This window comes from Pteronotus mesoamericanus, unplaced genomic scaffold (assembly GCF_021234165.1).
Source record: "Pteronotus mesoamericanus isolate MK-2021 breed Mesoamerican mustached bat unplaced genomic scaffold, CSHL_Meso_final contig_163, whole genome shotgun sequence".
NCBI classification, from domain to species: Eukaryota; Metazoa; Chordata; class Mammalia; order Chiroptera; family Mormoopidae; genus Pteronotus; species Pteronotus mesoamericanus.
The window spans coordinates 9860528-9874596 of NW_026555064.1; the positions used below are offsets into that span (position 1 = coordinate 9860528).

At 46.4% G+C, this 14069-nt stretch overlaps 1 protein-coding gene across 1 annotated transcript in view; it reads left to right on the forward strand.

Moving 5' to 3' along the window:
• MAML3 (mastermind like transcriptional coactivator 3) overlaps positions 1-14069 on the forward strand; it is a 367553-nt gene that overhangs the window by 205879 nt on the left and 147605 nt on the right. The window contains exon 2 of the mRNA XM_054563008.1: positions 9953-11488. Within this exon, the coding sequence (XP_054418983.1) occupies positions 9953-11488 (1536 nt within the window). The remainder of the gene's footprint in view (positions 1-9952; positions 11489-14069) is intronic.

Here is a 14069-nt window from a genome sequence, read left to right on the forward strand (position 1 = left end):
CTTTGGTGTGTGGCGCTGGTGTGAGTCTCCAGCTGGGAACGATGCAGATGAGATGTGATCTTCTCATTTGCCCTCTTCCTCCCTACGGTTTTCCCTCCTTCCTCACCAACCCCCTTTGCCGTCATTTCTTTAGAGCTCTAAATAAAATCCCATTAGGAATTTCAGGTTGTAATACAAGGTCACGCTACAGGCATGTTTGAATAGATAATGTATGCATGACTTCTAGTAAGAGTTATTAGGAGATATTCCTAAGGAAATTGTTTCTTGTCCTTAAAAGTAACCAGTATGGAGTGTGTGTGTGTGTGTGTGTGTGTGTGTGTAAAGACACCACAGTTCAGGGTTCCAAGGTTCGAGTCTGATGGCAACTCCAGAGCTCAGTGGAGCGTTCTCTGCAGGAAGCAACCTGGTGCAGGCAGCTGTGGCTGGGATGCACGCAGCTGCCCCATCCGAAAGTGTTCGGGCTGCAGCTCTCGTTGTTTCTCAGACACGTGCTGAATCCGCCCAGTGCCATCCTCCCTCATCGAGGTGCACGCTTTTCTGTGAATCAGGCAGATCTGACGCAAAGACATGAACACATCGTCCCTTGCCTGTTTCAACACAGGTGTCGAAAACACTTTCCCAGAATTTCTCAGCATGATGTGCTCCCGTTTGATCAGAAGAGGAGTCAGCAGGTGCAGAGTAGCAGAGGAGGTGGGAACACAGATCCAAGAGGCAGGCAGAGCGCAGTGAGCTCCGCTCTGTGCCCTGGGACAAACTGCTACCTCCTCTGAGCCCAGGAACCCCCCTGGGTTATTATGGGAACCAATCAAAGGTAATACATGAACAGCACTTAGCTTGATGCCTGGTACATGGTACGTTCTCAGCAATTAGAACATTAAATGACACTAATATCCTGAAATATTTTGTAAGCAGTGTATCGCGTTCTCTGATAAAAACTTAGAAGTTTAATGCTTTCTACTGAAAGCTATGTGAAGTTTGGAAATCATATAATGTTGGCATTTGCAGAAATAACAGTCTCAGTTTGAATGAGGAGTTAATAATTTTGTCGAAGCACCAGTTTGAACTATGTGGATGGAGCTTGTGAAAAACTTTATAACTTCAGCTACAAAGAGTCCGCAGGATTCCTGGGACTGGTGGTGAAAATACATTTTATTCATTCCATTGCAAGAAAGCTGCAGGCCTGTGCGAGCATTTATGCATTTGGAAATACAGAGATGTGCGGAAGGCTTGGGACCCACCAGCTCTAAGCATCAGCAGCCTCGACAGCCACTGCTGATGTTTTGGAATCCATTCTCAATATGCTGTTGTGCCTTTGGCTGTTGCTGACTACACGTTTCAAATAACTGAAGGATCAAAGCACACCTAAAAATTCAGCCACACCCAAGCCAATTTAAAATGCTTTTATAGGTGACCTTACTCTGGCCCCTCCCAGCTAGAGCTAGGTGAGCACCGATGTTCACAGCCCTTGTATATTCCTAACACTACACGGGAATAGAGTTTTAAACCTACCTCTTAGCAGAAAGGAAACGGATCATGGTCATTTCTAAAACTAACCCCAGAGTCTCCCAGAATGTCCTGAGTGGTCCTGTGCCCTCGAGCTCAGGGCTCAGCAGTGCCCAGCATTCCCTCGGGCCTGTGTAGCTGAGGTTTCAACGCCCACTGGAGGTGAGGCCCGTCTAAGATGACCCTCCTCTTCCTGGCGCATTACAAAGTACAGATTTTTGACGGCTTGGGCTGACAGACATCTCAGCCTGTGACCCCCACATTACCCACTGACCAGGTACCAAGAAGCTGTGTTCTGGGCAGGTCCCCGGTAGAGGCTTTGAACTCTTGGCTCTCAGGGAAATAGTGTGCGTGCACGTGAGTGTGTTCATTCATATGAATTTTATTACGTAGTAAAGTTCTTTCCTCTCTGGCCTCACGTTAGCAGTGTACGAGGCTGACGACGGAGACCTTGGGAGCTGTGATAGGTCTCTCCTTTTCTGCCGATGTTGCTTTATCCTTCACATAGATCTTAAAACAAACATACTCAACTTCTGTTGCTACAGTTTGACATGGGTTCACCTTCCGGTGTGGTCTTTGCTCTTGGCAATGAGTCTGCCCCTCAGCACCCGGCACACAGCACACAGCCTGCCCTCTATTCACTGAATGAAAAGGAAGGCAAGTATATAATATGGAAAGAGAAAATGGCCTGGGATGCTAGTGTGCTCAGAGAAACATAAAATATGAAAAATAAACACTGCCATGCAAAGTCCTGTAGAAACCCAGCAAGCTTCTGCAGAATCAAGGTCCTCTGAGATTTGAAGTATCTCAGTCTGGAGCACTGTGTCTTAATCCTGTTTATGAGCTGTCCCAGAATGTCACCGATTAACTCAGAAATATTTTATATTGACATCAGGTCTGTGTGTGTATGTGGACTTTCTTTAAAAAAAAAATCAAACGAACCCTGTCTAGTGTGGCTCCATTGCTTGTAGGATTGTCCCAAAAGTTTGAGGGTTCAGTCCCCACTCAAGGCACATATCTAGGTTGTAGGTTCGATCCCGGGTCAGGGCACTTATGGGAGGCAACCTATTAATCTCTGTATCTGTCTCTGTCTCTGTCTCTCTCTCTCTCTCTCACTCTCTCTCTCTCATCAATAAACATATTTTTGAACAATTTTTTAAAATAAAAAGTTTTAACTACATCAACCCAACAACTCAGAATGTCAGAACTCCAACAGAATTATTAGTGTAGATCAAAATTTCTAAAAACTGGGGATCCTGGACCAAACCTGATACATTTCTTTAGATCCTTATGCCTTTACCCTGTGTCCCAGTCTGGGCCTCACCTTGGGCTACTGAATCAGAAATGGTGGAAGTGGGACCAAGAAATCTGCATTTCTATATGCAGCCCAGGTCACTTCAAAGTTGGGTAATCAGTGGTCTAGAAAACTGGACCTCTATATGGACCTCAAGAAATCTTTTCTAAGAGACCTTAAATCTTAGGAGACAGTTCTGAAAATGTTTTGCACACTATTCCTATTCCACTAATTAAAATATCTAACACATGAGTATTCTGGATCACTCACCAAATGCATTAAATAAGCAAGTCGAATTTACCTGTGTGTCCCTATACTTATTATCTGCTGGTAGAGTGAGAAGAGAATAACCACATGAGAACTGATTCAGTGAGCCATCTTCTGGTTTGGCCAGAGCAGGTCAAAATGACAAAAATGTTCCCTTTGAGCCTCAAAATTAGTTACAGCATCTGCAAACTGAGATTCCAATTCATCTTCAAGTCTTAGGAAATATTGAAAGTTGTGTCTCTAACAGCTGGTGAAGGAAGTTCACTCATATTTTTGGTTGGAGCAGGTGTTTTGGTGGATGGAAACCACTTGAAGCCTTTGTATGGAAATTTAAAATTCAACTCTGAAAGTAGCCAGCATTTTGAGTTCACCCAAGTGTGAAAACATGTGACCTTAGTAATGTCACATAAAGTCTCTGGGTTTCAATTGCAGCCATCATTTCCCTGATTCTCTTCATACGTTCTCTACTTGTTCTCAACACAGTTTCCCCAAATCCTTAGAGTCCTCAAAAATATTAAGAGGGGGACAGTCTGCAAGCCATTTCCAGCATTTTAAGATAACCAAAATAAATTGTATATTTACTCAGCTGCCATTAAAACACTATACAAGTCAACATTTTTAAGTGCCTGCTTTGGAGATAAATTACTTAATCTCAGCCTGGTCATTTAAGAGGTCTTTTTCGTGTTCTTCCATTCGTACAATTCCATGAGGGAAAAGAAAAGAGGTTTTAGTGCGCTGAGTCTTAGGATGACCTGGGAGCCCAGGAAGGGTCTCCAAGATCAGGAGTTGCAGGGAGGGGCTGTCATGAGACACTGTATGGCAGGTAATATCTAAGCTGATTCGTGAGAGACAAATAGAGTTGGTCGGATGAAGAATTTGTGTAAGAGTATAACATATGCAAAGACCCAGAGAGAGAGCAAGAATAAACACCGTGTGTGCTGAGCATTGCCAATAACTACGTGTAGCTGAAGGTTTAGAGTTGACCAGTGTTGGAGGGCCAGTTGGGGGAAGAAGGTTAGAAGTGACCGCTAAGACTGGAGTGGTACGCAGGTCAAGTCATGGAGAGCCAGTGTGCCAGACTTAGATGATGCTGAAGACATTGGACAGCTCCAGGGGTGGACTTGATCAGGCTCGCATTCATTCAGAAAATCACAGCCACGATGCAGAGAACCGGTTGGAGGGGAGACAAGCCTGGGGCAGGGAGACTGCTCAGGAGCAGCTGCAGAAATCACGAGAGAAGTGTTGATCTGAACTAAAGCAGTGGTCGTGGGGGTGGAAAATCATAATTAAAATTCATTGATGATAAGAACAGATAGTTCTTGAGGTTTAATTGGGTGTGGGCGGTGGGGAGAGGGTGGAAGTGAGGATGACGCTTCAGTCCGACGAGGCATTATCACGATTAGCACTGGGGCCCGTGCCCGAGAAGAAGGCACGCCTGTGCTTCGCGGTCCTGGTGGAGGGTGCAGCGTGGGCTACGGAGTCGGCCCTGTCTCTCAGAATCACTAGGAGTAGAGGACGAGGAATCAGATGGTTTACCCCAAAGTCTTCCATCAATACTAGTATCATCACCTTTATTCCCAAGCCCCATGATCATGCCCATCTTCATGAAAATCAGGGACAAGGTGATAAGAGGTGTGGGTTTCTTTGGCGGGGGGCGGGGCGGGGTAGGGGGGGGTTGGGGGTAGTTTGTTTGTTTGTTTGCTTGCTTGCTTTTCAACTTACTAGTATTGCTAAAAGTCAAAAGGAAGAAAGAATCTCTTCTTCATGGATGCACTGGCCTAGGTGACCCCTGAGAATCTGATGGGAATGGCCTCCCCATGTCAGCAGAGGCCCGGTCATCTTAGCCCTGTCCCTCCTCGTTATGGGTGTCATCCTCCCTCCCCATCCTACCGCCCCCAGATCACTGCCCTTTGCCCTGTAGGACCATCCAGCCAGCACATGACCTACCCCAAATATGTGCTCTGAGAACGAAACACGGTCCCATGTGAAAGAGCTCTATAACGTCAAGGCACAGATATTCTTATTCCTTCTGGTCTGGGTATCATGTCACCCCTCCCAAGCCATTCTGTCCCTCTCAACCTCTCAGTTTCTCTCTTCTCCCCACCCCCACCCCCACACACACACTGCCCCGCCAGTTTCACAGGAACACAAGCCCTTGAGCCACACTGTAGACCAGAGACTCATGCTGGAGCCAGTACAGAGAAGGAGTTGTTCCCTCCAGAGTAACTGACACGTGATAGTGGCCCACAGTGTCACTGGCATTGGAGGAACAGCGTACTTCAGCGCCTGGCACTGCAGCGCCCCCAGTGGGAGAAAACGCTTAGAATAATAGTAACCCTGGAGCACAGAGGCTGGTGCTTAGTAAAGAGTTTCTGTGATTCTTCCTGGAGGCGGGGGCATGAGTCATACTTAGAGGCTTCTAGCTCTGTGAGGCTGAAGGGCCAGGGACTTTCTAAGGCAAGGCTGTTTGGGAAGAATACTGGGACCTGAGTCCTGGAAGGGTGAGGACCCACAAGGACATCTCCCCATGTGGTCAGCTGCTCTCATGGTCACTGAGCGAAGTACCTGGGACCTACTCAGCCTTCCCGAGCACGCAGGTGCCGTCTCTTCCTGCCCACTCTCCTTCTGCCTCCCAAGAGGGACATCAGGCCACCTTTCCATATAGCAGGGGATGATGCCGCAGTCAGTGGGATGTAAGATAGTGCTGCTATTTTGGACCCAACTAAACAAAACATAAAAACCGTAACACAGCTTCAGTGTCTTTAATGAGGTCTCTCTTATAATTCTAAATGCTGATGCATGAAATATATGTCAAGATTTGGGTTAAAGGGGCCAGCAGGAGAGAACTTTAGGCCCTTAAGGAAAAAGAAATTCTTAGCGGCTCCATTCAGGTCGCATGCTGGAAATCTATTTGATGTGAACCTCAACAATCCAGTGCTGTTTTATAATCTAGGACATGAATGCATTAGCACTTGGACTTGGGCTTGAATTGCAAATTTGATTTTTGCTGTTCACATTTTCAAAGGTTCACCAGATGCCTGGAAACATTAAGGTTTTGTGGGCTAGTGAACAGAAATACTGTCATTCCACCTCTTTGTGTCGTGGAGATCCGGAAAGTAGTCTCTCAGTTGCAGTTGTGACTATTAGTATCACTGAATTTTAAAAATAGTACCATATTTTGCCATGTAGAATGCACACCCACGTTTTTGTGCACATTGTACACGGGATTATTATACCCACAGTATGTAATCATTATCACCATGTATAATGCACATCCTTATTTTTCCCTCAAAAATTTGGGCAAAGAAGCATGCCTTATACACAGCAAAATACGGTCATAGCTAAGGCTTAACGGGTGCTCACTGGATGCCAGGCGCAAAACTGGTTTCCATGCTGTTTAGCTCAGAGTAGCTCTAAGAGCTAGATATTACCAGCCCATCTTGCAGATAAGATAACCAAGGCTTAGAAGAGGTTATGTAAGTTTTCCAGGATTCATTCCTTCAACGTGTTCTTTATCAAGTATCTACTGTAAGCTGCTGGGGACCTGATAGCAAGCAAAACAGAGAAACCCCTGCTTTCATGTAACTCACCACCTAATGGTGGGCATCACAGCCAACATTTATGAAGTACCAGGCAACATGCATGTGCTTTCCCTCCTAAGTGGGGGTCCGGGATTGGAACCCAGGTGCTCTGGCTCCAGGGCCAGAGCTCCTGTTTCCGTATTACTGCCTCACCCAGCCAGGTCCGCTCTGCTGGTAGGACCTGCCTGTCTCCGTGGTCATGGCCACCCCTGTCTTGCAAAACAAATAGCATTTGTCTTTGTTTCCTCCAACCTGCCCATTTGGGGGCCTTACAACGGATTCGTGGACCTGAACTTTCTAGAATAAAGTCAAGTTCATTTCGATAACAAGTGCTTGTTTTTTTTCAGGCTAGCCTGGCCTGAGGAGGTGCCGGGGGCCCCAAGCCTTGTTTCCATTAAGCCCTGAAGCCGTGGTATTTGAACTTGCCCCTGTGTGGGGGAGCTACATTCAAATATCCGCCATGCTTATGATCAGAACCACAGTCCCTAGTTTGTTCAATAAATAATGCAGTTTTGTAACAGTGCCTACCTAAGATGAGGGCTTGAACCAGTATCTCCTTTGAAGTTAAATTCCAGTGTGTCCCACTTCGAGCTTTGTTTTTAGTTCTGAGCTTCTACCAAGTGACTGCAGACAGGTTTTGGGGTTGTGACTTAAAACATAAGTTTTAGGAACAAGGGCTAGACTAGGGTTTTACCCAAGGACCTTTTCCATTTACTTTACCATGGATTTCTCTAGCTATGAGAGAATGGTGATAAAGTGGCACTTCTTAGAATCCCCACATCATCTCCAGGTGGGTTTTGCTTTACATGGGGCTCCTCTTGAGCCTGGGCAGATTTGTGTGAGGGCCAAGTACAGGGTCAGCGGAAAGCCTGCCCATCCACCCCTCCCCAGGTATCTGCCCTTGCCCTCAGCCCTGTGAGGCCGCTAAAGCCCCCTACTTGTCCAATCTAGCCTTCCTTTTGTCATGCCGTGAGCGTTTTCCCTGCATTTAGCTTCTGCCAAATTCTTCCACCAGAAGCCCCACACACTGGCCTTTTCTGGCAGAAAGGACAGGAGCAGACAGATGAATTATGTTAATGGTTTATAAATTCACAGAGTTAACAAGACTTTTCCTGACTTGTTTTTTTTTAATTTTTTTAATTTTTAGAGAGGGAAGGGAGGGAGAAAGAAATGGAGAGAAACTTCGATGTGCAAGATAAACATCAATCAGTTGCCTCATATATACCAGACCTGGGGACCAAACCCACAACCTAGGCATGTGCCCCAAACCCGAGACTTTTCGGTTTATGGGACAATGCTCCAACTAACTGAGCTACATGAGCCAGGGCTTACCTTGACTTCTTAAATGAGTCCTCTGAAGTGGGCACAACACACTCCAGAGTAAGAGAGCCCATTCCTGGAAAGGTAGAATCTCAGGCATTCCTATGGTCAATTGGGCTGCCTCCTGCTCTGATTTCAGCTCACCTCTTTCAGCCCCTATGAATTACACTGTGGCATCATTCATTCAATTTGCCATTATTTATTAACCACTGCCCTGAGCTTGAGTACTAGGTGCAACCCCACAATACACAGTAAGCAAGTCAGCTGTAGTCCCTACCTTCCTGGAGCTCACTAAATAGACACTTAAGTAATGGCCCCCAAGTATGGCAGAAGCTATCATGGGAAAGCAGAGATTGCTCAGGAAAACTCAGCCAACCCAGCATATCCAACCCAGTAGAGGTGATTCAAAGGAGAGTGTGCAGAAGAGATCTAAGACAAGATTTCCTAGAGTAAGTGAAATCTAAGGTACAGCCTGAAAGATGAGTAGCTATTGACCTGGGGAAGGGAAGATGGAGGGGAAGGACTGTGTTCTAAGAAAAGAAAACATGTCCAGAGTCCTGGAGGCAGAAAAAAGCTTAGCATGTTTGAGAGGCTGAAGTTTCAGGAGAACTGATAGAACATGTTTGGCAGAAGTTGGGGAGGTGATGCTAAGCCAAGAAGCAAGAAGATGAGCCTGGGGTGATGACTAAGAGCCAGGTGAAATAGGCTCCATTTGGATTTTAATCTAAACACAATGGAAAGCATTACAGGGTTATGAGCGGGAAGGGCAATATATAGTTTTTTTTTTAAAGAGGTGGCAATATAATGAATAGGTTGATAGAAAGCAAAATAATGAATAAAAGAAGGGATGAAAGAGTAAATGGATGGATGAATGGAAGCAAGATAAGAAGAGATCAGTTAGGAGACTTGCAACAATCTAGCCAGAGATAATGGTATCCTGCCTCGGATAATCGCAGTGAGGTTGGAGATGAGTAGGCATGTTACAGTGATCGTTTGGAATCAGAATCTGTAGGGCATGGTGATTGATGATGTGAGACGGTTCAAGAAGAACACTCAGGTTTCTGATTTGGGTAACGGGGTAGTACTTAGATAGGGACATCGGTAAGGATCTTGTTTGAGTGATGAAAGACAGCTCGGCATTGACATAGGTTGAGTTTTAGATGCCCGTGAAACATCCAGTAGGAGAGCATCAGAGTCAGTGGAGCCCAGCAGAGAGGGTGGGGCTGGGGACGTTGTTATGAGGTCATCAGCCTGTTGTAATGGAGGAAACCATCTAGGCTAGGGTGGAGAGTGGGCAAGGAGAAAAGCTTAAGGCCAAACAATGAAGAATTCCATCCTTTAAGAGAAAGAAAGAGGAGTACATAAGAGGCTGAGAGAGCAGATGGAGAGAAAGGAGACAATCCAGGAAGTCCCGAGTTCCGGGGCACCGCTGGAGGCACGTCCTAGAGCAGAGTGGGCGGCTGCATCCCAGGGTGCTGGGAGGGCAAGTGAAAGAGGCCTCAGAGGGAGGTTTGGGGAACGCTAACAGTGAATCTTCATGTCTGCGCCATTTCATAAACGTGTTAAATTTTCTATTCTTAGCGTATTTTTGTTCTTTATAACACTGTTGATTTAATTCCTTAATGTTCTCAATTAAGATGTGACAAGAATTTAAGATAAGCGTTACCATCTTCCTCAAGTATGGTGCATGTTGGTCCAAGTCTCACATTTAGCATTCATTTGAAAAAAACTAATAGATCATTCTTCCCCACCCTCCAATCTGTAGGTTGTTTTCTGTCTCTTAGCCTTGTGAACTCTTCTTTTGGATAAAACTTTTCCCCATAGAATTTCAAATGAAGCCTGGCCAATTTTGAAATTAGAATTGTAACCTCTTTACTAGGTGTTATCAACCACTTAAAAGTCAGTTGATAGCAATCCATTTCACCACACTTAAAGAGTAAACCATGAGCTAGAGATTTAGGCATTCTTTTTGTTATTTCTTTTCCAGCTGCAGGAGACTGTGAAGAGGAAGTTGGAAGGCGCCCGATCACCACTTAATGGAGACCAGCAGAATGGGGCTTGTGATGGGAGTTTTTCTCCAACCAGCAAGCGAATACGAAAGGACATTCCCACAGGGATGGAAGCCATCAACAGTTTGCCCAACAACATGCCACTGCCTTCAGCTTCTCCTCTTCACCAACTTGACCTGAAGCCTTCTCTGCCCTTGCAGAATAGTGGAACTCACACCCCTGGGCTTCTAGAAGACCTAAGTAAGAATGGCAGGCTCCCAGAGATTAAACTTCAACCTGTCAACGGTTGCAGTGATCTGGAAGACAGCTTCGCCATCTTGCAGAGCAAGGACCTCAAACAAGAACCTCTAGATGACCCTTCTTGCATAGACACATCAGAAACATCTCTTTCAAATCAGAACAAGCTGTTCTCAGACATTAACCTGAATGATCAGGAGTGGCAAGAATTAATCGATGAACTGGCCAACACGGTTCCTGAAGACGACATACAGGACCTGTTCAACGAAGACTTTGAGGAGAAGAAGGAGCCAGAATTCTCGCAGCCAGCCACCGAGACCCCCCTCTCCCAGGAGAGCGTGAGTGTGAAGAGCGACCCTTCTCACTCTCCTTTTACACATGTCTCCATGGGCTCTCCCCAGACAAGGCCTTCTTCTTCTGGCCCTCCCTTTTCTACCGTCTCCTCAGCCACCAGTTTACCTTCCGTTGCCAGCACTCCCGTGGCTCCCAACCCCGCCGGCTCACCAGCGAACTGTGCGGTCCAGTCCCCGCCAACTCCAAGCCCAGCCCACACTCCCGGCCAAGCTCCGCCTCGGCCTGGAAGTGGCTATCTCCTCAGTGCGGCAGCGGGGCCAGTGGCTGGTTCGGGTTCGGGCCCCGTAGCTGTGCCCAGCTCCGACCTGTCCCCAGCGGAGCAGCTCAAACAGATGGCAGCACAGCAGCAGCAGCGGGCCAAGCTCATGCAGAAGCAGCAGCAGCAGCAGCAGCAGCAGCACGCCAACCAGACTGCCAGCTGGTCCCCATTAGGGCCTCCGTCCAGTCCCTACGGTGCGGCTTTCCCCACAGAGAAACCAAATAGCCCCATGATGTACCCCCAAGCCTTTAACAACCAAAACCCAGTAGTGCCTCCAATGGCAAACAACCTGCAGAAGACGACAATGAATAACTACCTCCCGCAGAATCACATGAACATGATCAATCAGCAGCCAAATAACTTGGGTACAAACTCCTTAAACAAACAGCACAACATTCTCACTTACGGCAACACTAAGCCTCTGACCCATTTCAATGCGGACTTGAGTCAGAGGATGACACCACCTATGGCCAATCCCAACAAAAACCCCCTGATGCCATACATCCAGCAGCAGCCCCCGCCGCAGCCGCCACCGCAGCAGCCGCCGCAGCTCCAGGCTCCCAGGGCACACCTGAGTGAGGACCAGAAACGCATGCTTCTCATGAAGCAGAAAGGAGTGATGAACCAGCCACTGGCCTACGCCGCGCTGCCCTCCCACGCTCAGGTAAGTGTGAGAGCGAAACCCGCTTGGAGCCGTGCTGGTGGCGTGTTTCAGACTGGCGAGGTGTGATCCGTTAGCACTAGCCAGGTATAGCTAATTACCGGTGGAGAGCCTTCCTACGTATTGTCATGTCGTTGCCAGGTTTGGGGGGTTTACTTCCTCTTTTTTTCTAAGAGATGAAAAAGGTTGGCATGATTGTCTTTCTGGTGGTGGAATGCCTGGGAGTCAAACTTGTTCTATTCCCGGCAGTTGATGAGAAATGAAAAATTACATGATGTTCCCCCTCAGAGAGAAGCTCCGCGATAGAGGTCACAGGGTCACACCCGCCGCTCTCACCCCCCTGGTCATTCGGTCCTAGACATGGGCTTGTGAGAAGGCCAGAGCCTTTTGGGGTCTCTCCAGCAGTCTGATAAGGCCCTGAACAACTTCCACCTAGCTTACGGAATTGTGAAGCACGGAAATTTAGGCTCTTGATATTCAAATGTGGGAGAGTTTTCTGTATTTTCAAAGCGAACTGGAGGGCAGATTTTTGTAGGACCATCCAACACTGAGACCTTTGTTGCTGACCTAAGGCAGTTAGAAGTTGTTTCAACCTCCTGGCTTGGGAGTCTAGTCAAACCTCTGCAATTTATTCGGCTCTGATGCAGGAAAATTTGATGGTGACTGTACCTTAGTGCTATATTAAAATGGTCTCCCCTTTCCCATGTCAAGATATTGTGGTTTGGACAGTGGGGCTCCCAGTGATCCACGGTAAAAACGAGTGGCAGCCAGTCCGGGAGTGAATTCTCACTGCTAAGCATTCACTCGCCTCGCCCTGACCACTGTGGCAAGCAGCCAAAGCTCCTGCAGCGTGACACTTTCTCTGCCTTGAAGGAGAGGGGAGTGGGGAAATGTTCCACTGACCTTCTCTCCACACAGGAGTGAATTCATGAGCCATCGCTATACTGCCTATTGCTAGTCTATGCCCTAGTCTTCTCAGGACGCCAACATTTGCATTACAGTTGGAGATTTCGCAGAAAAGTCTTCGCTTTAGGGGCCCTCGTGTGCGAACAGGTTACAACTAGTGCTTGGATATGTGTCCACAGTTGGGTGCATCAGAAGTAATGTGGGCAGATCTTGCATCAGTAGGCAGTTGTTTGTGTCATCTCTCTCCTGGCATGCCCCTCCCCCCCATAGCCACCCAATCGCCTTGAACTTGATGGAAGCTACAAGAGCTGGAGGGGGTGCTGGCCTGCAGAGGCAGGCCTGAGCTCTGGTCCTTCACAGCCTTCCAACCCTGAAACCTCACAGTGGTTTCTTGTCTGCACATGCCGGCCAGCTCTAAAGAAATTCTGTCTGGAGAAATAAAAATATAACTCAGTTTATGTCAACTGCTATCGGTCACTGGTAGAAAAACATCATTGAAATGTGGGCTTCTGTTTTATCTTGGTTTCATTAAAAAAAAATGTATACCATTGGCAAAATGCAACATTTTATACACTTCCATATTAAGTTCTGAAGCAGGCAAAAACGTAGGCGATACACAGGGATGTTTGTTGTAGCCCAGACGCGTCCCAGGTTTATGAGATCACAAGCTGTCAGAAGGGTCTCTTGTTAATCTTAATACAAATTGTGCTTCTCCATTGGTTGTTTCCACGCCAGCTTCAGTAAAATATTTCCTCTGAGCCAGACCAAGGATGATTAATTCCAACTCACAGGCTCTGCAGACATGCGGGTGCAGTGGGAGCCCATCCGCACTCCGCACCCTCCCTCAATGTTTTTTGAAATTTGCTAACTTGGGATGAGATTCTTGTCTTTGCTGGAACATGAATTTTAAAGGTGCTCATTGCAGGTCCTGATGCTTGCTTAGCTATGCGAAACTGAAGCCTTGAGCTGCAGCAGTCATGTTTTGAAAGAGCTCAGTCAGGTGAAGAAATGAAAGTGATGGTTTTCTGGCCTAAATCTGTGGGTTCATCCTCTGTTCCTTCCATCTCACGAGGTCCTTTCAGGGTGGACAAACCTTCCTTCTCTTGAGTGAGGCCTCATTAGCGTAATCACTTCGTAACCCCATAAAGAACCATCAAGCAAAAGCATGCTTTTTCATGAAATATTAACTCACCACTGTTTGAAACAAGCTTCAAAATACATATATAAACACGTGAATATCTTTCTGCAAACATACCATTTATTTCATGCTTTTATCTGATTGTGGAGCAGTATTTACATAGCTCTCAGAATAGTTAATTGCACTGTATGTGAGTACATTGCACAAATACATGCACGAATTACAGGCAAGACATAAAATGTAATTATACATAGGTGTCGTTCAAATTTGTTTTTTGCTCTTGCTCGTGAAAATTCACTTCATTCTTTTTTGGCCACAAGGACCGTGATTAACACTTAGTTTTAATGAATGATTGATTTAAACACCAAAACTAATAACACTGGAACACCGATTTCAAGATAATTATTTTATACAGATGTTTACTTACTTGGGCCATTTGCAGAAAATGCCAATTCTCTCAGAAATGAATAGAAATTCACTCAGATCCTGGATATTTTTAAAAAGAAGGAACCAAAACAAGAAAGAAGCAAAAAGAACTTA